This window comes from Musa acuminata, chromosome BXJ3-2, assembly GCF_036884655.1.
Source record: "Musa acuminata AAA Group cultivar baxijiao chromosome BXJ3-2, Cavendish_Baxijiao_AAA, whole genome shotgun sequence".
Lineage (NCBI taxonomy): Eukaryota > Viridiplantae > Streptophyta > Magnoliopsida > Zingiberales > Musaceae > Musa > Musa acuminata.
Window position 1 is genome coordinate 25,345,334 of NC_088350.1, and position 24,199 is coordinate 25,369,532.

The 24,199-nt window shown below is 40.1% G+C and overlaps 5 protein-coding genes across 5 annotated transcripts in view; 3 read left to right on the forward strand and 2 right to left on the reverse strand.

Moving 5' to 3' along the window:
- LOC135630883 (ferredoxin-dependent glutamate synthase, chloroplastic-like) overlaps window positions 1-11,077 on the forward strand; it is a 31,245-nt gene extending 20,168 nt beyond the window's left edge. The window contains exons 16-33 of the mRNA XM_065138161.1: window positions 84-189; window positions 917-1,013; window positions 1,669-1,784; window positions 1,910-2,107; window positions 2,204-2,314; window positions 2,664-2,903; window positions 3,068-3,166; window positions 6,789-6,884; window positions 6,969-7,166; window positions 7,269-7,343; window positions 7,501-7,629; window positions 7,707-7,805; window positions 8,823-8,965; window positions 9,044-9,137; window positions 9,206-9,444; window positions 9,531-9,609; window positions 10,343-10,426; window positions 10,509-11,077. Of these exons, the coding sequence (XP_064994233.1) occupies window positions 84-189; window positions 917-1,013; window positions 1,669-1,784; window positions 1,910-2,107; window positions 2,204-2,314; window positions 2,664-2,903; window positions 3,068-3,166; window positions 6,789-6,884; window positions 6,969-7,166; window positions 7,269-7,343; window positions 7,501-7,629; window positions 7,707-7,805; window positions 8,823-8,965; window positions 9,044-9,137; window positions 9,206-9,444; window positions 9,531-9,609; window positions 10,343-10,426; window positions 10,509-10,673 (2,368 nt within the window). The 3' untranslated portion in view covers window positions 10,674-11,077. The remainder of the gene's footprint in view (window positions 1-83; window positions 190-916; window positions 1,014-1,668; window positions 1,785-1,909; window positions 2,108-2,203; window positions 2,315-2,663; window positions 2,904-3,067; window positions 3,167-6,788; window positions 6,885-6,968; window positions 7,167-7,268; window positions 7,344-7,500; window positions 7,630-7,706; window positions 7,806-8,822; window positions 8,966-9,043; window positions 9,138-9,205; window positions 9,445-9,530; window positions 9,610-10,342; window positions 10,427-10,508) is intronic.
- A 137-nt stretch (window positions 11,078-11,214) lies between these two features.
- On the forward strand, window positions 11,215-13,473 carry LOC135630884 (serine/threonine-protein kinase-like protein At3g51990). The gene has a single exon (XM_065138162.1). It carries the CDS (start codon window positions 11,717-11,719, stop codon window positions 13,319-13,321), a length of 1,605 nt encoding a protein of 534 aa, XP_064994234.1. The 5' UTR covers window positions 11,215-11,716; the 3' UTR covers window positions 13,322-13,473.
- A 310-nt stretch (window positions 13,474-13,783) lies between these two features.
- Window positions 13,784-17,335, reverse strand: LOC103976155 (uncharacterized). Its single transcript, XM_009391356.3, has 2 exons — window positions 16,493-17,335; window positions 13,784-14,726 (listed from the first exon to the last, which is right to left on the reverse strand). The coding sequence occupies exons 1-2, from the start codon at window positions 17,260-17,262 to the stop codon at window positions 14,678-14,680; spliced, it is 819 nt and encodes a 272-aa protein (XP_009389631.3). The 5' UTR covers window positions 17,263-17,335; the 3' UTR covers window positions 13,784-14,677.
- LOC135631549 (uncharacterized) lies at window positions 14,081-14,578 on the reverse strand. The gene has a single exon (XM_065139282.1). It carries the CDS (start codon window positions 14,576-14,578, stop codon window positions 14,081-14,083), a length of 498 nt encoding a protein of 165 aa, XP_064995354.1.
- Window positions 17,336-17,808: 473 nt separating the features above from the next.
- Window positions 17,809-22,697, forward strand: LOC103976153 (alpha carbonic anhydrase 1, chloroplastic). The gene is made up of 7 exons (XM_065138163.1): window positions 17,809-18,036; window positions 18,109-19,279; window positions 19,662-19,870; window positions 20,819-20,925; window positions 21,417-21,519; window positions 21,981-22,163; window positions 22,366-22,697. The coding sequence occupies exons 2-7, from the start codon at window positions 19,207-19,209 to the stop codon at window positions 22,498-22,500; spliced, it is 810 nt and encodes a 269-aa protein (XP_064994235.1). The 5' UTR covers window positions 17,809-18,036; window positions 18,109-19,206; the 3' UTR covers window positions 22,501-22,697.
- The last annotated feature ends 1,502 nt before the right edge of the window (window positions 22,698-24,199 follow it).

The window sequence follows — 24,199 nt, forward strand, 5'->3', positions numbered from 1 at the left end:
CAATTCATTGTTTAGATGGAAAATCACATTTAGAATGACTCTTATAATCAATGTCTTTGGCAATGTTGCTTTTTCTTAATCAGTTATTGTGGGGCACAAATATTTGAAATATATGGACTTGGACAAGAAATTGTGGATATTGCTTTCTGTGGGAGTGTATCAAAGATAGGCGGACTAACTCTTGATGAGGTAAAGTACTATAAATGAAGCATTTGAGGTCTCATTTTTGTTATATAAATGTTAATTAGATAAATATTGTGGAACTCTAATCTTAGAAGATCTATTTTGGCTACGCTCTTTTGCTAGGGGAAAATAATTGTTCCCTTGGGAAACATTGACCTTTGATGGTTAAAATATATGAAACTTGGATTGTGGTAACTTCTTTTTGTCTTGGAGGAGCAAAAGTATTTATGGGTAGATACATATATTAATAACTACTTCCTTGCATATGAAATACCTATTGTTGACTTAATGGTTAACCATTTGCTTTTCTTTTACTTGTATAAACTGTGTTTCTTTGATAATTTCAAGTAAATTTTAGAAAGTTTTTATAGTCAATTTTGTATTCTTAGTTGTCTTTATATTCAGTGGCTTGTGCATAGCTGGATTAAATGCTGTTGTTGGTGGTATTGCCACTTATAACAATTGTTTAAACATGGAGTATTTATTAGAATCATGTGCGATTAACTTCAGTCATTTTATTGCAAGGCAGATTTTTTGCTTTAGCTATATACAGATATGTTATGAGTATCATCCTCAGGTACTAAAATGTAAGTAATGATTATGACAACATTTTTGTTGTAGATGTTGTTTTTTTGTTGTAAATGTTGTTTTGTTTGTCTGGTTTATTTCTTTGTAATAGACTATTGTTGTATTCTCATTCTGCTTCTTATGGAAGTTCTTTTCCTTTACAAAGTTGGCAAGAGAAACATTGTCCTTCTGGGTCAAGGCATTCTCGGAGGATACAGCCAAGAGGCTAGAGAATTTTGGATTTATTCAATTCAGACCTGGAGGTACCATTAATTTTTTACTGTATGGTTTCAAAATATGTAATATGCTTGTAAACTATGAATCATCCTAAATGGATGAGACAAACAGCTTGTTGTCATTGTCATCATTTGTGCAAAACCAGAATTGAGGCACTGTCTTGCATTATTCTGTCTTCATATGTATGGTGTATTGGCACACACCTGCAAACCTTCCGATTTTCTGGTCACCACTTAGCATGCCTTCTGCATCCTTTCTTTTAATTTTTTGAGGATGAACTTAGATCTATCTGTTGGATTTGAAACCTGTCACTATGTGCGCTTAATCACAATACCAGTCTGGCCTGACATGGCCTTTAGGCCAAAATATGAGCCCATTCCTGGATTTGTTTAACCTTTGCCTGGGTACCTTTCTTCTGTTTGACATGTTTAAGCTACTAGGTCTCTCTAGTCGAATGCTGTCTTTTCATTTTTTTTTGCATTCCCATGTACTTATCCATTGATTGTGGCTACGAGGATATAGGCCATTCATAGTTATCTCAAGTTAATGCAGTGTGTTTAATTTTTTCTTAAGAAACAATGTGACTTCTACCACTTTTATTTTGCTCATATAATTTTACCATAGCAATCAATGTAAGGAGTGTAGTTGCTGATGCATTGTTCTGTATTTTTGGTCTTTTAGGCGAATATCATGGAAACAATCCAGAAATGTCCAAACTTCTACATAAAGCAGTTCGTCAAAAAAGTGAAAATGCATATTCTATTTACCAGCAGCACCTTGCAAATCGACCTGTGAATGTGAGTTTCAGTTTGACCACTCTTTTTCATTTATTTGATATATGTTTTGTCAACTTCAGCACATCTATGAGTTTTTGTTTGAAGTTTCTGATCTATACTATTTTTATCAATAATATCTTTTTCAGGTTCTCCGTGATCTTCTGGAGCTTAAGAGTGGTAGGGCACCAATTCCAATTGGCAAAGTTGAATCTGCAGTCTCCATTGTCCAGCGCTTCTGCACTGGTGGAATGTCTCTTGGAGCTATTTCAAGAGAAACACATGAAGCAATTGCAATTGCAATGAACAGATTAGGAGGAAAGTCAAACTCTGGAGAAGGGGGCGAGGTCAGTTTATTGTGAAGAAACGTGGTCCAATTGGATTTCTTATTAGTTTCAATGAAACTTTCATAGTTAAAACTTAAAAGTACAAATAATTTCCAGGATCCAGTTCGTTGGAGTCCTCTTACTGATGTTGTTGATGGGTATTCTCCAACGCTTCCTCATCTGAAGGGTCTTCAAAACGGGGATACCGCCACAAGTGCAATTAAACAGGTAAAGATATCAATAAATTCTTTGTGGAGTCTAGCTAGATCATATATACAGTGGGAACTTGATTTTTTAAAGCAGGCAATATTGCGGCATTTGAATTTTGCTTCTCAGCAGAGTGTTTTTTTTTTTTTTTTTGCATAATCTGTAGTACTCTTTGTGTTTCTGTAGATGTAACAGATGGATTAAACTGAAATTACATGTATATGTGCATTATATTTATGGATGTTTAACTTTCAACCAATATGTTGCAGTGCTTATGATATGATGTTTAATTGCTTATAACCTTTTATTTATTGATGAAATGGGAAATATCTTTGTGGATCAAATTGACTAGATATGTGAACCATTTCAGGTTGCTTCAGGACGATTTGGTGTCACTCCTACATTTTTAGTTAATGCTGATCAGCTGGAAATTAAAATTGCACAAGGTGCAAAACCTGGTGAGGGAGGCCAGCTGCCTGGGAAGAAAGTTAGTGCTTATATTGCTCGGTTAAGAAACTCTAAGCCTGGGGTTCCACTTATATCTCCACCTCCACATCATGACATTTATTCGATTGAGGATCTTGCTCAGTTAATTTATGATCTTCATCAGGTAAACATACAGTTTTCTCAAATTACTGTGGTTTTTCTTGAGGAAACTTCATTTGTAACTGTTGCATTACTATCCCTTTTTATATAAAGGGGGACAAATGATCATATAGTATCTTCAAATTTTTTATATGATTTAAGACTCTGCAAATCTGTGCATGTGAGCAGGTCAATCCTAGGGCCAAGGTATCTGTAAAACTTGTGGCAGAAGCTGGAATTGGCACTGTAGCCTCTGGTGTAGCCAAAGGCAATGCTGATATTATACAGGTGTTTGGCATTCATCTCACTGTTGGCTTTAAAATTATTGACTTCTCTAGTTATATTTAACAGTTTAAATTGCTTTTTAGTTATGAAATTCTTACTATGAGGCTTTTTCCATCTTTCCTGTCTTTCCCACAAACATATGGATGTTTATCCTATATGTAGTGCAACTTTTGTGGATGATGATACCAGTGTTGGAAGTTTTTGACTGCTGAAATCATATTGTGGGTCTCTGTGGTTAGGTGACATATAAATTTTGTTTATATCTTCACAAATTTAAGCTTTAATTGTTCTCAGTTCATTGAGAACATTGACTCTCCCCAGACTCCATATTGGTGGGAGCCTTATTCACTGGGCTCACACTTATGAATGTTCAGTTCAGTGTAGGAAGAACCCATGACGTGTCTGAGTTGGCTGGGTCTGAACTCCCAAATTATTTCTTTAGGACAACAAATGTTGAAGTATGGGAAATTTTAAAACATTAGAGTAGCTGCAATTATTTGTCAGATCTGCCCATGTTATATTCATTCGTAAAGTGTCTTGTAAGTTACATTGGCAGGAACAACATTTTTTAGTATTTGTTCTTGCATTGCTTTATGACACACTATTGCAAATAAAATTACATTGAGACAAAAGGAATAATCAGAAAAATGCATCAAGTTTCTGGCAATGGCTTGTGAAGTGAGAAATAAAAAAATATATATGTAAATGGAAACTGATTTAGTTCTCTGATCATAGGAATGACTTCCAAATGGTACACTACATTCTGACCATTAGCTAGGGCAGCATGTGCAAATGACACAAATTAGTAATTCACCATGCCATTGTAGGCATGTTTGTGATGAAAATGAAATAAAGAACTAGGGAAGAAATGTGAGTGATTGGTGGGATCAAGAAAGTGGTTTGCTACACTTCTAGAGTACATTGAGCTTGAGGTTGTGATTAGAGCTATGCTTCATTGGGGGTTTTCTATCATGTGCAGCAAGAGCATAAAGATAGTTAAGAGAAAGAACTATTATCTCTAAACATTTGGTTCAGCTACTTGATCCATATGGGGTTCAGGTTTGACAATCCAACGCTCGATACCATCTTTTGAATAAAAGTTTTGGCGGAGGTGTTGCGCTTTTGCTGCAATAAACACAACTTAGAAAGGGGAATTAATCTACTCTTGCTATGAATTTAAAGTGTATAAAATAGGGAACTAAAGCAAAGAGTTTTCGAGCGACTGTTGTTCGGAAGTTCTCATGCGACAAGTGCGAATAGATCGCTCTCGGCATAGCGTAGGTTGTTGATGGTTCTTTCTTTCTTCCCTCCTCTCACCAATCCAATAACACCTCTGTTTGACACTGTGGAAGGGGCTGAATGTGTCGAGTTTGCCGCTTCGTCTTTGGACATCGAGGATGAAGGTGAAGTTATTTTGCAACGATTCTCTGTTGTGGAATTCTGTCGCAAGCTGAAAGAAGAAGACTCCTGGCCTGCTGATCTCAGCTGTTGCTGGTGTAGGGTTGCTGAGGCTTTCTTCCTCTTTTCTTCTTCTGCTGCTACTCTTGGCTAGGAAACTGTTCTAGCCTCTAGGCCGGCTAGAATGCTAGATAGAAGGAAGAAGGGTGTTGTTGCTATCCTCCTCTTCTCCTTTTCTTCTTCTCTCCTCTCTTCTTAGCTTAGGGTTGGCTGGTTTCTTGAGAGGAGGCACGACTTGGATTACTTTGGGATGCTTTAGATGGGTCTCTCCTTTTATAGCTAAGGGGGTGGAGTACTAGCTATGTTAGGACTTGGAGTCTTAATGCAGTTAGGACTTACAGAGACCTAATGCCTTAGGTCTTGGAAAATCCTAGTGCCTTTAGGAGTTGTTTTAGGGTTGGCGTATGAGTGTCCTATTCCTATTAGGAATTGGCGTCACCCTCTCCTTGTGGCTGCCCCTATTTGGGTGAGGGCTGCTCTAATTCTAGTTCTAGTTGGACTGGGATTTGGGCTAGTGAGCTGCTGTGATATGGGCTTTGCTTGGTCGAATAAGGTTTTGAGGTTTCAAGAGACCCTTCAATAGAGGTTGTTCAGTTTTGTTAAATGCTATTGAGATCATCCCTGATTATTACGCACTATACCTGTATACCAATCAATTCAAAAAAACAAATTAGGTTTAAGAAAATGAATATTAAAGCATCAGTACCCAAGGATTTAAGTTCCAACAGTACTGGAAGTGTTAATCAGCCACTGAATGGTTTTAGCTGAGCCATGCGCTCTTATAGCCATGTGCTAACTGAATAGGAATATAAAAAAAGGAAAATATGATGCTGCAAGGGTTTTATCAAAGCAAAATTTCTTATTCATACACCTTTCCCTTGCCTTTAGTTTTCAAGAGCGATTGAGGCTTGAAGGTTCACTGTACAGTTTTTAAGATAAACTGGATTCTCTATGCAAATCTGAAAAAGATGGGTATTTTGCATCTTGTCTTTTGCAGGAACAGTAAAAATGGCCAAATTGTTACTTTTTTAGTCAAAACATTATAACATTGACAGTACCCTATTCTACAATTTGGTGGTGCTAGGACCTACATTATGCAATGCAATTGGGCTGCAGAAGAGGATATGTTGCACATGGCAGCATTGTTATCCCATCTTGTGGTTCATTTAGGTCAACAGAATTGCATGCAGTGTGATGCTAAGTTGGGAACATGTTTCCTTAATTTCTGATGTCCTACATGTGACAGCAAAAGCGCCCATCTCCCTGCATTGTAGAATTTGATATGTTATTCTACCTTTATATCATTGTTTCCTTTACTGTCTCTATTGTTCATTTACCCAAATAACTTTTCAAGTCCATCTTTGCATTAGATTTAGGAAACTTCTGAGACAAAATCAAGAATGAAATAGTCAGAAGCCAACATAAATCAAAATATTTTTCAAATGTCTCAAATTTTAGTAATTTTGTGAATTTTTTTTCGAATGCCAGAATTTTTATTTACAGAACTATGTTTTTTAGTTTCATTTTGTCATTAATGCTGACTTTATAGTAGACCAAAGAAGGCTCAGCTGTGTTGCTCATGTCTTTCATGCATGCTGTGCTGTGGCATGTTATCATATTCATAAGTTAAAACTAAGTACCAGTGGATGCAGTCAAATATCCCTTTTCACATTTAACTCGTGATGTCATATTAGTTTGACAAAGTACTGGCTCAAGATACTAGGGAATGGATGTTGTATTAAATGCTTATTTCAACAAGTTAATGTGTAGATAAAGGTTTGAGACTGTGATCCATCCTTCTCTCTAAATCACATGTTTTCACATTATATATATATTGGTTAGCATAAAGTATAAACTAAGATGTTCCCAGAACAGTAGTCTCATGCAATAGGTACACTACGGGATGTACCATCTGATTTGTTTCCATCCGACAAAGGATTGGTATTGGACCACTTGATCCAATACTGGCCTTTTTTTTTTATTTACTAGTACAGGGAAGTATGGGTTGGTATACCACCCAGTACACTGGAATCATACGAGTCTGAAAAATTCCTGAAATCAGTATTTGGTCAAGATTTAAAACCTTGATATAAAAATTTAATTAAGTAAACTAGTTATTGTCAATTTATTCGAAAAAATAAGCTTTTTTATTTTCTTGACAAGGCAGATTTCAGGACATGATGGAGGAACGGGAGCAAGCCCTATAAGCTCAATTAAACATGCTGGAGGTCCATGGGAACTCGGTTTGACTGAAACTCATCAGGTTGTCCACTACTTACATTATCATTGCTGCTGATTATTTTGTTCTCTGTGTTGTCCATGTAATCAACAGAAAATTGTCTTTCAGACGCTTATTCAAAATGGCTTGAGAGAAAGGGTGATCTTGAGAGTTGATGGTGGATTTAAGAGTGGCATTGATGTCCTCATGGCTGCTGCCATGGGTGCTGATGAGTATGGTTTTGGGTCTGTGGCCATGATAGCTACTGGATGTGTCATGGCACGTATTTGCCATACAAATAACTGTCCTGTTGGGGTTGCCAGTCAGGTATTAACATGAAGATTATTTTTCACTGTCCATTTTGTTCTTTCTTTTTTGTCTCATGTGTATTAGTGATGAGTGTGGTGCTAAAAGTGTCCTACTCTGTAGAGAGAAGAGCTTCGTGCTCGTTTTCCTGGGGTTCCTGGAGATCTGGTCAATTACTTTTTGTATGTTGCAGAGGAGGTAACATTTCTGTTATATTATCAAAATGAATATTTCTCGCTGTGCAACTTCCAAATGCTAACTTGTTTTGCTATTTTTAAGTATCTCTTTGGATGTATTTTTGTTCTACTCTTCGGTAGATTTTATTGAATATAGTTTGGTTCAAATGTCTGGCCAGGTTAGAGGGGTTTTGGCTCAACTTGGATATGAGAAGTTGGATGACATAATTGGGCGAACAGATTTATTAAAACCAAGACATATCTCTTTGACAAAAACTCAACATCTTGATCTCAGTTACCTTCTTTCAGTAAGAAACTGAACTCCTTAGGTTTTCTACCCTTTTGTTTTCATGGCTTTAGATTCATTATATTCAATTTTTTGCAGAATGTTGGCTTACCTAAATGGAGCAGCACTGAGATAAGGAATCAGGATGTTCATACTAATGGACCTATATTAGATGAAATTATACTTTCTGATCCTGAGGTAAGAATTTAAAGTTATTTCCAGCAGTAAATAAATCATTTCGCTATGAATCCAAGTAACTAAGATGAATTTTTATGTTATGTTGTATTTTGGAAATGTTGGTTTTCCACTTTTCTTGCAGTAACTGTTTTATTATGTCTTCACTAATTTTTTAGTTGGGTTAATTGATCGCCTATGTGTATTAGAGTTAACTATGAACAAGCCTTCAAATATTTTTACTAGATTTTAAACTTCTTATCACTCCCATAATTAGTTATTACTTATTATATTATGTAAATCTTATTTCAAATACTTTCTTATTTGTCTAAGCAATTTGTTATCTACCAGTTGTCTAGGTTAGGTTAACTTGCTCAATCTTTCAATGACGAGGTTAATAACTATGGAAGAAGCTTTTAGCAAAAATCATATGCCCTTGTTGTTTCTTTGCAAACATGATGATAGATTCTCTATGCTGGTCTTGTCTCACAATATTTGCTTGTTGTAGTAAATTGTAAACTTAGGTTGCCAAGATATGCAAGAATTAATTAGTTGACATCAGCAAGTGCTTTGGCACTGGAAGCATACAGTTTCTTTGTGTTGAATATATGGATTGATCACAGTGAAATGAATCACAGTAATGCATCCCTTACCTATCCTGTTTTCCTTGGGCTTCATTATTACTCCTGACATTTTTTTCTTTTTTTATTCACCTTTCTCCAGGAACTCCTTGATTCGACATTAGTTATTGTTTCGCCATCTTTTCATTAATAACACAACCATTTCAGTATATCTGAGTTAACACCTTCTAAAGGTTAGGTACAAGAAAATGCCTTTATCGATAGTCTAGATCACTGAAAATTTTTAAAGCATCATCCCCGTAGAACCCTAGGTATACCTGTCTAAATTTCCGAAATTCAACAAGCTCAAGTTCACCTTTCTCTTCTCTTGAAGCCATGTGATACCTGTGTGATGATGTATTTTTCATTTAGTTTTTCGCTGCTGATGGCCAATCTTTTACCAAAAAAATTCATGATGCAGATATCCAATGCAATTGAGAATGAAAAAGAGGTCAATAAAACTGTAAAGATTTATAATGTTGATCGTGCTGTTTGTGGTCGCATAGCTGGTGTTATAGCCAAGAAGTATGGAGATGTAGGTTTTGCGGGGCAGCTTAATCTAACGTATGTCATGTGATTTCTATATTGATCTAATGTCAGTTGAAAATGCAGAAAATTGATACGCTATCTACTTATCTCCAGATTTATTGGAAGTGCTGGACAATCCTTTGCTTGCTTCTTGACTCCTGGAATGAATATTCGACTAGTTGGGGAAGCTAATGATTATGTTGGAAAGGTAATGCAGTTCCTGCCTTCATGAACAGGCTTTTTTTCCCTTCAATTAAGATTGTCAAATTTTCACAGGGTATGGCTGGTGGAGAGCTGGTAGTAACACCTGTTGATGACACTGGTTTCTGCCCGGAGGATGCTACAATAGTAGGTAACACCTGTCTATATGGTGCAACTGGTGGTCAAATCTTTGTGAGAGGGAAAGCAGGTGAGCGATTTGCCGTTAGAAATTCTCTTGTGGAAGCTGTAGTTGAGGGCACTGGGGATCATTGTTGCGAGTACATGACTGGTGGATGTGTGGTGGTACTTGGAAAGTGAGTGTTTCTTTTACCAAATTATTTGACACCATGAAGGTGACTAGTCTATTAACATGCGTATTTAATTTCTTGTTTTTATCCAGAGTGGGCAGAAATGTTGCTGCTGGCATGACTGGTGGTTTGGCTTATATTCTTGATGAGGATGACACTCTTATTCCCAAGGTTTGTGTCAAATTATTCAATGTTCAAGATTGATCAATATATTAATCTGATTTCTATAGAAAAATTATGCCACAACTTGATGAATAGATTTCTCAAGTTCATGTGCATGTGCACGTGTATTGTGTTTATGCAAGACAACTTAATAACCCTCTCTTACAAGCAAAGAAAGGACTTCAGTTAATGTGGCCCAAAATGCCAGAGCATCCACCGTAGGAGTAAGACTTAGGCCTTAAGTATTTCATTACCTAGGTAAGGTTTTTGTGAGATTCGAGTTATTGAGTTACAATGCTAACTTTGCATTATATTATTGTTGATAGCATAAGTGAAGGTAACATTCTATTCTAGTCATGCACGTTAGGGTGTTACACTCAAGTACACTAGACCTTTCCATTGCAGGATAGTTACAATGCTAACTTTGCTCTTAATTGTAATCAACATATTGGAACCGAATCTGTCTTGACCATAGAAACATAAAATTACTACTATACATGGCCAGTCCTAGATTCTTCTGGTCACATCAAACATGTCTCATCAATCTGGTGCATTTGTGATGACCCAAGGCAAGTTTGACAAGTTTGTGTTTGAATGTACCTACTAGTACTTTTTTGGACTTTTTAGTTGAATTTCTTTGATTTCTTACTCAGGTTGCCTTCCTTAATGCTGGGAGTCTATTTCGAGGCTTAAATCCAGGTCTATGTATTTATTCCGATCTTGTTTGCATTTTGTGTACCAGGTCAACAAGGAGATAGTGAAGATTCAGAGGGTAAATGCCCCAGCAGGACAAATGCAGCTGAAGAGCTTGATAGAAGCTCACGTGGTAAGGAAAAACATCTTGTGGTATTGAAACCATATGTTGTGATTTTGTACTGTAAATCAACTCTTTGCTTACCTTTTGCAAGGAAAAAACTGGTAGTAGTAAAGGTGCTGCGATTTTGAGGGAGTGGGAGGTATATCTTCCTCTGTTTTGGCAAATCGTACCTCCTAGCGAAGAAGACACACCAGAGGCATGTACAGAATTCGAAAGAATAGTGGCTAAGCGAGGCATGACGCTACAATCCGCCTGATAAGAAATCGCAAGACTGAAGACTCCTTATCTGCCACAGCACTACTCTTCATAAACAATGCCATGTATGGTTAATGCATCTAACATCGAGGATGCACATCAAGAGGGACCAGCATCACTTGGGGCAGGTAGCGTGATTCATCAATCATGTCATGTGGTCCTTTGCATTAGTCTACTGCAAGATTAATGTTGCATGCAGCTTAAGTTTATTTCTTGTAAATCTCAGTTGACTTACATTGTCTCTCTCTCTCTCTCTCTCTCTCTTAGTTGGTGTAATTAGAACATTCAATTCAGGATTATCTGAATCGTAGCTCTTTTGGGATATAGGTAACTATTTGGTACATGGAAGATATCTATGTCATATTTTATGGTTGATAATAAAAGCTACCATGTCGTTTTGCTTTACCATGAACAATCATGTAAGCAGCCACCTTGCTTTCCCATATCGTTTCTTCCACCACCGTAGCAGCTGGCTGCCAGTTAGTGTCCTTATTCCTACAGACAAGCGGAGAGATGATAGAAATAGGACAAATTAGACAGCAACTGAACTTTTTAATTCATTTACTGTCCCTCTAAATTTTAATTTGTGTTTATTATCATGTTCTTGAATTACTATGGTCCTTGCAATCAATCATCTTTCCTATTATCATGTTCTTGAATTGTATGTTCATTGTCATTGCTTTGTTTAGAATCTTTACCTTTACAAATTTTATTGTGATATATATATGTGGGTGAATCCATAAAAATTATAGCCTTTCTCAATTCAAGTCTCCTTTTAGTATTTTCCCTAGCAGAATCCTTATATTTTTCTGCATGAACCAGAGCACTATCATGAATTTGGAAATCATTGTTTTTGTTGGGTCAGTCACTGCTATGGGAAGAACCGATCCATAGCAAAGGCCAGAGGTGTCCATCATATCGGGGGCAATGTGGCCTACATACGTATTATTGTTGATAAGCGCCACTCTGCGCTACACTCTTCCTATTTGACTCCCTTTCCGTTTCCCCACACATGTGAGGGAGGCGCCGGCAGATCCCTCTTCGATGGGCTACCTCTCCTGTCATGCAGATTCCTCCATCGCTACCTGCCGCTCTATCTCCTCGTCCGATGTAACCTCCCGAAACCCCCACAGAAAGAAGAAGAAGAAGAAGAACAGCAACCTCCCCAAATCGTTGGCTCCACCGCATGATGTCCGCAACGACGCAGGCGGCGAAGCCCACGACTTCTCCCACCCCGATATTTGTCATTTCACCTATGGAGAGCTCGAATCGGCCACGGCCAACTTCTCGGACGGCGCCCTCCTCGGCCGCGGCAGCCACGGTGCGGTCTACAAGGCGGTCCTCCGCAGCGGCCGCCAGGTCGCGGTCAAGCGCCCCTCCCGCCGCCCCCGCCTTCTCTCCTCCCCCCCGCCATCCCCGGCCGCCGCGCCCGCTCGCGACGAGGTCGAGAACGAGATCGAGATCCTCTCCGGCATCCGCAGCCCTCGCCTCGTCAATCTCATCGGCTTCACCCCCTCCGACGATCGGAGAGAGCGGCTCCTGGTGGTGGAGTTCATGCCCAACGGCACGCTCTACGACCTCCTCCACTCCAACCCACGCCCGCCCGGCTGGGCTCGCCGCCTCCGCCTCGCCCTCCAGACCGCCAAAGCCCTTCTCACCCTCCACTCCGCGCAGCCGCCCGTCATCCATCGCGACGTCAAGTCGGCCAATGTGCTGATCGACCAAGACTCCAACGCCCGGCTCGCCGATTTCGGTCTCGCCCTCCGCGACGACGACGACGACGACGCCGCCGGCGGCAAATTCCCCTCATCCGCCCGCTCCACCCCTCCCGCAGGCACGCTTGGCTACCTCGACCCCTCTTACGTCACGCCCGAGAGCCTGAGCACCAAGACCGACGTCTTCAGCTTCGGGATCCTGCTTCTCGAGATCATGAGCGGCCGGAAGGCGATCGACGTCGCCCACTCCCCGCCATCGGTCGTGGAGTGGGCCGTTCCCCTGTTGCGAAAAGGCAAGGTCTCGACGCTGTTCGATCCGAGGATCACGCCGCCCAAGAACCCACTGGCAAGGAAGCAGCTCGCGTCGCTCGCTGCCAGCTGCGTGCGGTCCCTCAAGGAGATGCGGCCTTCCATGGACGAGGTGGTGGGGCAGCTCAAGGTGTTGAGGAAGACAGTGCCTTCTAGGGCTTGGAACGGGCTCTCGGTCGGCAACCCATGCTCGGTAGTGGACGTAGAGAGGACCCTGACGAAGCTGAACTCTAGCAGTACCAATCAAAACCACAATTTGTGTTCAGATTCGAGGATTCATGGGGAGGAGGAGCCAATTGCAACCAGGCATGAAGAAATGCCCGTCCATGTCAGGAAGCTGCCTTCGACTGTGAAGGGATCCCGTTCTTTGTCGAGCTCAAGGAGGGGAAGTACAAATCTGTTGAATCTCATGGCTCAACCTAATGGAGAGCTGAAAGGGGAATCGGCAGTAGATGGGAACAGTAACGGTGGTCCGGCGATGGGCAGGGCGAAGGCTCTGCGTCTCCTCCATGATTTCTACGAAAGAGATGCGACTTGGCAGTCGAGGAGGAAGGCTAAGGACTCGCTGAAATCATTATGGAGAGTCGATGAGAAAGATGATGTGGATGAGAAAGCTCATGGCTGATCTGGAGATCCACTCTAAGCTGGGGCAGATGGTCCAGACCACATGGTATGTTGCATTTCATTTATGTTATTGTCGAATGAACCTTTTTTTTTCTTGGGCAAAGCAGATTATTATTTCTCATATATCGACATCTCCAGTTGTCTGCATGTGCATTCTGCTGCTGCTGCTTTTTTTTTTTTGTACTTTATTACTAGAAGATTACTATTGGTTTTTTTTTTCATTATTAGGAATCATTTTACTTCATACAATTATTAACAAACCCTTTACTTCATACAATCATTGGACAAATAATAAAATGTAATTTTACCGAATATAATTTCTCATTACTAATCATACTCTTATTTTGGACAATATCTCGACAACTCATTTCATCCGAAATAAAAAAAAAAGATAGAGAATTGTATGAGAGGAATCCAAAGAGCTTCTTATAATTAAGTGATAAGTTAAAGATATTTAGGAATATTAAAATTTTAAATTTAAATTATAAATAACAAAAAAATTAACAATAGAAATCTCATATTATTATTAATTTACAAAGAATAAGTGAATGGACTTTAGTATCATTAACTGTCAAAAGTCCTTATTAGCTTGAAATAGCTGATGCCCTTCTGAGCTGCTTTAGGACATGATGATGCTAGAACTAGAGATGAAGCTTGGCGTTCGAACAATCCATCAATCAGTAGATAAAGTCAGTGTGCACTCTGTTAAGTCTCTCATCTCCAACGCAACCTATGACCGGAATCAGGATCGAATGATAGATCAAGACTGCATAGTTTCATCTTCGTCGCCCGCCTTGGGCACTTCATTAAACATGTACTGGTTCTGATATTCCATTAGATACTGAGTTGATCTCTTCACATCCAGAAACAACTGATACACCCTGCTTATGTCTTCCATCTCTACTGTCTTCCCCTTCCGCTTCTGACAAGCCAGTGCAGCCACTGTGATAAGGTGGATGGCGTACCTCAACGACGTCTCCACCCCAATCTTTGTCAGCAAGAGCTTTGCGTCCTTGGACAACTCCACCTCTTCTTCTCCGCACCTGATCTCGATAATCTTGCCGATTTCTTCCTCTGTATATGGCTGAGTGGTTATGATGAGGAGGCGGTCTAAGAAATCGGCTGGGATTCCATGAGGCGACCGGTAGTTAGTTCCGCGGATAGTCGTGATCCCACGATTTGTTGCGATAACCAGTATTGGGGCCATCTCATTCTCCAATGCACGGTTGAGAAAGGAGAAGCACTCGATGTCTAGCATATGGACCTCATCGATGAACAGGACTCCTGGTATGATTTCGGCCTTCCCTTCCTCTTTCCACTCTGAAACCTTTGAATCAATCTGTTCTCTGACTTCGGCTCAGATTTCGCCAGTGTCACCAGTAAAAAGTGCAAGAAAACCCTGCGTCCTGAAATCCCAGTGAACAGAATGCTACTATGAGCAAGCTTGAAAATATGCACAAAAACAAAATATTGATGCTCCATTCATGCTAGTCCACTCGAATATTCCAGGAGATGTTTCACAAGTTCTAATGAAATATATAGCAGACATGATATGAAATGGCATGAAGAAAATAATCACTAGTGTGCTTCATATCTTTCTCAAGTATGCTATCAGTCCAACGTATTGTACTAACTGAAACCCTTATCGACTGGAAAGAACCTCAATCCCCTGGATTACTGCAAGCAAAGGCATAATGTGCACCAGAAAACTGTGATATCAAAATTGGGAACAGAGATACCTTACCAAATGCTTCAGAAAACCTGATATTAAATGAGCAAGAAGGTAAAAGTTGCACAGGGTACAAGTTACAGATTTATAAAACAATTTCTCGGTTGATTCCAACCCCACTATTCCAATCCACAGGTCCACACGATAGCTTATACCAATTGCAATTCTGATTTTGCAACATATGCTCCACACACTATCGAATATAACGAGAAAAGGGCTTCGGTGACATGAACTATGTCTACATCTTAGCAAATAATATCGTAGTAAGAATCCTAAATTCTTACGATACCACAATATTCGACAAACCAATGATACAAAATCTTTACCTGAAAGTAGATCCTTCAGTAGCATTGTAACTAATAGTCACTAGACAGTGTTACATGAACCGACATCAGAAGCTACCATGCAAATCAAATATTAAACTATTAGTAATTTTCTTTTGTTTGAAGTAAAACAAAATTATGAAGATATGTGGCACAGAGACAAACTAATATCAATAGCTGAATAATGAAACCATGAAAAGTAGAGAAAAGTTTCAGTAAGCATTTAATGACTAGGCATAATTTTGAACAAAATTTTGGTTAACCATATGGAAGATACAAAACCCAACAGATAAAACAAGTCACTTTGATCTTTCATCCAATAAAACCTTATATGGTGACTAGTGACTCCAAGAATATCAGATTTACAAACAAATAGACACCAGATGCCATCAACGAAGGGTTTTAAAAGATGAAAAGTCTTGCATATCAGGTCTTTAGATTCTGTTCAAGTAGTGAAGATGGCAACTTGTACATCACTTTCTTGATGTCATAATTCTTTCTTCTCACACCAACCATAGTCAATAACGAATCTAGTGCTTAAATCTGTATTCATATAATGTCAAGCTCATAAGCTACAAAATTTCACTTCAACCCTTGCATAATTTCTAGATCGTGTCAACCGGGTTTTTTTTTTTTCGCAAGCTTGGAGTATTTTTTTTCTAGATCTGTATTCATATAATGCCATCACACTTGGAGTTTTTTTTTGTTTTTTCGCAAGCTTCAAGCTGCAATTGGACTATCATATTTGAAGAATATTCATTAAACCTGCAGTCGCTCTAGCAAGCCCATTGTTCTATCAATCAACATCAAAAATCTCAAAATGAAAAGGAAAAGTTCTAAAAATCACTGACAGTATAACAATTGCACTGAATTTTCAATTCAAAATGTAAAGAAACAAACACCTTAGCAGGTACTTAGTTCATATGTAATCTTTATTTTAGACCTAAAATGGAGCTCTTTCATTCACAAAGTACTAATACAATGCATAAGGTTTGTGAATGGAAGCACTCATGGAGTCTTAAAAGATGATTTTTTTTTTCTTTTTTCTTATGCAATAGCATAATGGAAATGTATCACAAACTGAAAAGTAATAGTTTGGACAGAGAGGGCAATCTCATACCTGCTATTGATAACATCGATCTCATGAAGGGTGACACAATGCACCACCTCCTTCCTCTTCTGCAACTCTCCCTCTGGACACCTCACGAACTTGGTGCTCGGGCCGGTGGCATCATAGTCCCTCGAGCGCGTGATCGACCGCCCAAGCTTTGTGACCTTCCCAGATGCCCTATCCAGCGCTATCACATCCCCATTCTGCACCTTCTCCTTGCCCAGCGCTTCTATCATCTTCCCTCCGAGCTCATAGACCGTCTCCATATCGGTCGTCTTAAGGGTCAGTTTACCAGTTTTGGAAGAGGACTGACCCGCCGACGACCCAGCGCCGGCCGCAGGGCGGTCGATGGAGATCTCGACGACCTCGCCCTCGATGATCTCCGCCTCCTCCTTGATGCGGACGCCGATGGCCTTGCGGAAGGCCTGGGTGAGGGCCTCGGTCTTGGACAACTCGAGGGAGAAGATCTCGGAAGCGAAGACGGTCGCGAAGGGGGTCTCAGGACCAAGGGATTTAGCGAGGCCCATGGCGACGGCGGTCTTCCCGGTGCCAGGCTGGCCAGCGAGGAGGATGGCACGGCCGGCGATCTTGCCCTCCTTGATGAGGTTAAGTATGAGCCCAGCAGACTTGCGGGCGGCGCACTGTCCCACCATCCCCTCCGACACGGCACGGGCCTCGAGCCCCGCGTCGAGGCCGAGCCCCCGGATGTGGGAGTGTGCCCCGATGCGCTCGATCCGCATCAGGTCCCGCGCCTCCGATAGCTTCTTGAGCTCCGTCATCGACGACGATCGGGAGGAACCACCAACAGCAACGGCGAGGGTTTTGCTCCTCGAGGGCTTATTCTTAGGCTCTTCGAGCGCAGCAGAGGTAACACGAACACGAAGCAAACCTGAAGGAAAATGGCGGCCTTTTCACGGCCCAATAGCCCATTTCAGACTTATCTAAAGAGGCCCAATAAGTGGTAGGATCGGCCCAATATTAGGTTCATACCCAATTTAAATATAGAAATCCAAAATACTTATCAATCTCAAATAAAAAACAAGTCAAAATAAAAATAGAGTGATTACCTTCATCTTAACTATGCCTTGTTATCAATGCCTCCTGTCATCAGTTCTAATGATGTTTTCTTCACCACAACTCGAGCTCTGAGTCTGGAACTGTTGACACCACATCCGTTCCTACGGCACCATCAATTTGGGTGAGCACTGAGGAAGGTGGCAGCTGAAAGATTCTAGCTGGGCCAGGAGAAGACACATGCCACCAATCATGAAGTGTGCAGGTCTCATGGAGGTCCAGCGAGCAAATGCTTTTGCCTCAAACCTGCAGAGTCATTGGACTTCAGGGATGAAGCGGGTGGCTGTCACCTGTAAAGCAGACATTGCCTTGCAAACATCTGTTGAAGCAGAGAACATGAAGAAAGGCAATGATTCTCGATGACTCCCATCCACCTTCTGTGGTGGATCAATCTCTGATTGGGTGGTAGTCTTCGCGCGCGCACACACGCACTTGTCAGCTTTTGGTGGAGGAATAACTCCTTTTGATGGGTGGAAAAGGTATGCATATTCTCCCTTTTGATTTCCACTCCCAACATCTGTTCTGCTTTGGATGATTCTATCTTCTTTCAGGTATAAGATTGCTACCATTCTTTCTGTGAAAGATGATTTGGGCAAAAGATTTGAGCTTGAGCTTGAAACAGAGGAAGTGAATCCATTGTGTCAGCTTTAATTGGGTTTCTCAAAGAGATCCTTGTGAGAACTTTGCATCACAGTCAGATCTCCAAAAGGGAAGATGCCTTTTCTTTCTGTGCTGACTTCTTCTGTTTGTAACTTTGCATTGGCCATATGCTTGCTTTGACTCCTGGAAATGGACCCAATAGAGGCCACTGCAAGATTGGATCTCACAACATTATCTGCATTGCAGTACATGGATGTTTGCAATTCCTCTCTCTCTCTCTCTCTCTCTCTCTCTCTCTCTCTCTCTCTCTGCGTGCCATAATCTGTAGTTGGTGGAGCCACACTGTGAAATCCTCTTTTTCTAATGTGATCTAGTTTGGCAAGCTGAGTTGAGGTTACAAATTAATTTGAACCTCTAAAAACATATTTATTATATCAATATTTTTATATTTTAGTTTGAAATGAATGAATTTTTTCTTCAATATTTCATTGTTTTTGTTAAATTTAATGAACATGCAAGAGATTGTCAGACAAGCAAAAATATGTCAAAGATCTTACATGCTATTTGGTCCACCACCTTAATGCCATACCCTCAGTTACACCCTTTTCATGCATCCAATTCAACCATCCTATGAACTCCTCCTCATTTATGACAAGGAAAGATCTCCATTAGCGACAGTGTGACTGAGTGTTTGATATGCTTTCTGCTGAGGTATATTGTAAGATTATTTGGACCGGAATCGTGACACTTAGTCTCCAAATTTAATTAGCTATCTTAAATCTTCTTGCGTAGAGGTGGCACTTGGACCAAGCTATGAATGATACCAGGCAAAGAGCTCCGGCTATAAATTTGGAGTGCAGCAACATCCTGCCCCAGTCTGTTCTTGTGTTTGAGAGGGAAAAGGCAGGGGGAGTTTGGCAGGGAGATAGTGAGGTATAGATATATAAGGCCATCTTCTTCTCTCTCACCTTCCATAGGCAGAGAGGTATAGACATATAAGGCCACCATCTTGAAGCCAAGGGAGGTGGTCAGGAGGAAGAGAGCTGGGAATGGCTGCAGGAAGAGCAACCCTAGCACTGGGGGTAGCTTCTCTTCTTCTTGTGGCCTATGCTAGCGCGCATGGTACGTCAGTCTTTTAGGTTGCATTTGCGTTAGGCTCTCCCTTTCTTGCTGAAACAGCTTCTTGATTCATAAATGGAATGGTGCTCGGTTGTTATGTACTACTGCTTGTTAGGAATCACTTCATTTCAGATGTTTATGTGCTAGAGATAGAGCTTTCTTGTTGCTTTCTCTCATCTGACCTTTAATCTCTGTTGAAGGGAAAAATATGCCTCCATGAAATAGAAATAAAATCTTCATCACCATCACTAGAAGTCTATGATAAATAGTCATTGTTGTTGTAGTAGAGCATGCACATTATTTTAGTCTACCAAGTTAACATGCTGTGTTAAGTCTTTTGATGTCTGAGTCTGACCATTCCTTGTAAATTGGTTTTGCTCCACAGATTTTGTAAGGTTTGGGTACAGGGGAGCAATTGGGCCTGACAAGTGGGGTAGCTTATGCCCTGAGTATGAACTGTGCTCAAAAGGAAAGCATCAGTCTCCAATCAATATTGTGAAAGATGATGTGGTCTATGATCCGACGCTTGAACCTCTTCAGAGGGATTATGCTGCCACAAATGCTACCCTCGTCGACAATGGCTTCAACATTGCGGTTTGTTTCTTAGTTAACTGGTGACAAACAAACACTAAAGTGAGAAAAGAAAGGAGAAGAGGAAGCATATAAGAAGCAGCATAATGGCAAATTAAGTCAATTATATGATCCATCTATAATTCTAAACATGTAAACAGATAGTAATTATTTAGTTGGCTTTCATAATTCAGCAAAGGTTTTATTTTGTTTTCCTGAAGAAGGTTGTGTTGTCTCTTTGTTTCTTAAGTTTTCTCCATTTAAGTCATTCCATGAAAACTCCTTTTGTCCTGTGTTATAACACAATAACTAAGGTGTGTAAAATAATCTTAAATGTGGAAACAAATAAAAAACTTTTAGTGAAACTTTTTGAAAAGAAAAAGCCTTTTTGGGAAAATAACTGCTCCAATATAGGTCATGAAATTGATTTTGCGGAATTCAAAGATTGTAAACTTGTTTAGCTAAAGAGGCCTAAGCATCAGAACTTTCTGAGCATGATCTTATATACACACAATTTGTACACAATATTACTCCAGCAAGTGGATCGACTTTCCCAAAATAAAAAGAAGGAAGAAAGCCTAAACTAATCTGCAATTTGCAAAATTACTTCTTATCGTTTATTTCTATCGCATATAGTAATTGTGTTTCATTCTTCTTCTATGGTTTTATGCATAATTTCTTGCTGAAATACTATTCATATTTTACATTCTTATTTTGGTTTGATATTTCTTATTTGAATGAAAGCTTTGGATACCAAGTTTTCAAGGTTCATGACTGGCTTAATTAGCCGATGTTGGTTTAGCATATAACTAGTTACCTAGTTTGATTCTTAATGTTTATTACCCAACATCTTCCATTAAAACATTTTTTTCTTATCAGAAATCAGTTTAAGCATTTCATCAACATGTATGATATGTTTATATCAGTGCGATAACGAAATCTCAAGTAGCTAATTTCTGGTCTTCATTGTAGCTTCGGTATGACAGTGGTGTAGGGCATGTGACTGTGGGTGGAAAGAACTACACCTTGATACAAATGCATTGGCATTCACCTTCTGAGCACACAATTGATGGAGAGCGGTATTCACTATCTTTACTCCTCTTACTACTTCCAACAATTACAACAACAGTAATCTTGATACCAGTAGTGCCATCATTTGCAATTTGTAAGCAAGTATACAGTCAAAAGCAAATAACTATCTCACCTTTCTACACTCATGATGGCTGCAAGTCCATTAAGATTAAACACCTTATAAAACTGTAGCCTCATCCTTGTGTGATCAGTTTTTCTGCAAAACCAAAATGTGAACTTGATGATCGAACTTTACAGTTGTGCAAGTAGTAGAATTATCAGATCTGAAGCTTTTGTGAAACACAAGTTGATGTAAAATTACCGTAAAGCTTGAATGTAAAGCTTGAATTGTGGCATGAGCAACTCTTCTTTAGCCCCGAAATGGGATATAAATGAGGGCTTATGTGGAATTGTTTGCTCCATGCACCAGCAACACTACAAATTCTATCTGCTATTTCTTTCTGTTTTGGTGCCTCAAATTACTATTGCAAATCAACAGATTCCCTGTGGAGCTCCATCTTGTTCACAGTAGTGATGATGGCAACATCACAGTTGTAGCAATCCTGTATCAATTCGGCCATCCTGATCCTTTCCTCTTCCAGGTATCGATGTCCATGCCTCTCCTTCTTTCCCTTTACTTCTCTGTGAGAAATGAATGAGCCTATATCTGCCATCCAATCCCTCAACCGGCTTCATCTCATTGCTGAATTTGCGATAGTGAGTACGTCTATAAGCAGTACAAAATAAAACACAAGTTGAGGCTCTACTTTTGCATGAACTAGTGACGGCCAATGTATGCAAGCTTATCCATACAAACAAGCGAATTGTTTCCGTAGATGTCACACCCCAGATTTATAAAAAAATAAGCCATTATTTCAATATTCATAATTTACAGAAGAGTTTTTTTTTTTTTTTAATTCAAATTCTTGTCTTTACAATCTAATAGTGGAGTTATTGGAACTAAACATCATCAAGCATTACTCAGTTTTGTTGACAGGAAAACCCTGCTACACATATAAAATCTTTCCTCCTACTTAGCTGCTTGCTGATTCTTGAACTGCAGATAAAGAACAAGGTTGCTGAACTGGCCAAGGAAGTCTGCGCTGGTGATGAAGAGGCACATGTTCCAGTCGGAATTGTGCAAACGAGGGCCATGAAACGCCACTCTCGCAAGTACTTCAGATATGTTGGATCGCTTTCCACACCTCCATGCACTGAGAATGTCATTTGGAACATCCTCGGCAAGGTATCCTACTTAATTATGAACCTTTTCATCATGGCATTCTATATGTTAATTGGACATCATTACAACCCAAAAGCTTGAGTTGTTTACGTTGCAAATCGACACCGATATAAATAGCTCAACTCTTTGAACACTCAACCATGTGAGACTATTTTTTAGCTCATCTTTCGGTTCTAATGCCTGCAACTGCATCATGCTACTATAGGTGAGGGAGATGACCGCGGAACAATTAGCTGAACTGAAGGCGCCTTTGCACGAGGAGTACTACAACAACTCAAGGCCAACACAGCCATTGAATGGGAGGACGGTGCTGCTCTACGACGAGTCTAAGGCCAGTTAACCTCAGTATAACCAAAGATAACATGCATCATCACCTGGATTGTCATTGTATCACTGAAGAGGAAGAAATGAATGATGTACGAAGCTACATTTCAGCTAGTACAGTTTGAAATCTCTTTGGAGTTTGAAATGCTGCCTGCACCCAGTTGTAACGAGTGCTACTTTTTCAAATGAATCAGAGTAATTTCCTTTTTATCAGCTAAACATGTACTTCATGAATGATTCCTGAGACGTAGAGCTGCAATGTCATGGCCTTCCGAAGTCACATCTCAACTCTTTTGTGTTGCCCAAATAAGTGTATTTGAGCATATTTATTAAGGAAAAAAGTTATTGATATTTTGGTCAACCCGATATGATCCAGATCCATATACGCAGGGTTTATCCGAGGTGTCTCCAAGGTAAAAATGATAAGCTCCTAGGGTATCACTTGCACAAAGATCGAGGTCAAAAGAGGTTACTCGACCTCGTCCCTTCGACTTTGATGCCCATGTTAATTACCCGAGGTGCACGAATGCGGGTGTGAATAGTTTCCCTTTTCTCTATGTTGAAGGTAAGCTTTTATACCTCGTAAAAGGCAAGAAAGAAGTTATGATTGTCTTTCTAGTTGAATGGCGAAGCTTATGATTATTTTTATAGTCATAAATAGTAAGAAAGAAGTTTGTGATTGTTCTGGTCATAAATGGTAAGAAGAATACTTCGTCTTCTCCTCCCTCTTTAGGCACCATGTGGCGATGATGTGTCGTGGATGACTATCCCACAATGTATCCCTAATCATTTGTCCCACCCAAAGGCGTGCTTCAGGGCTCTTTCGAAAAGGGTTCGAATTGCCACCGATGGCTTTAGGCATATATTCCCGAAGAAGTGAAGCTCAAACTCTCTAACAAGCTAAACAAAGAAACTAATGAAGAGCGACTTTGGACGGGTGTACCATTCTCATGTTGAGCCTCTTAATGTAGTTGGGAAGGTGCGACACATCAAGGCATTTGAAGTACTGTATAACAATATTTGGACTCGGAAAGCAACAATGTGCTCCAGTGGGTCAGTGTTACTGTCAAAGGCCTCCAATGATGAGAGATGAAAATTAGTCAGGATTGACTTATCTTGGATGCTTGTGATGAATGACGACCAACTCGATGTGGTGTTGGCCGACCCTTCTCTAAATTGTTAGAATTCTGGTCATATCTCTTCCAAGCATTGGTCCATTTGCCATAGCTAGATCCTTATGAAATTGTTCATTGAATATGTTGATTGAGTATGAGATTTAGGTGAAACTGAGTGATGGTGTGGTAGTCCACTGAACTCCACGATTAGGGAATGAGGTGCTTCCTCGACCGATGGTTCAACGGGCCTCGAGCGTTCTTGAAACGTTATTGCATAATGTGGAGGAACCCCGTCAGGCATTATTGCCAATGGCGATTTAGCTATTGACTATGGTTGAGGTGGTGATATTGCTAGTTGGGTTAGTTGGGCCAAGAGTAGAGCAACAACTTATATCATACCCATTAGTGTCTATATTTACTAGGTGAGGTTTAAGAATGTTTTAGCAGGACAAGCAAGTGGCTCGGGGTCACCCCTAGGTCGTTAAACAGACACTAGTATCGTGTCGATGTTTGCGCCAAGGTGGACGCTTCCACTTGCAGAAAGGGAGGCTGCTGCCCCCGTAAATAAAAGTGTTGTGAGTCAGGGGTAGAGCCTCCTCA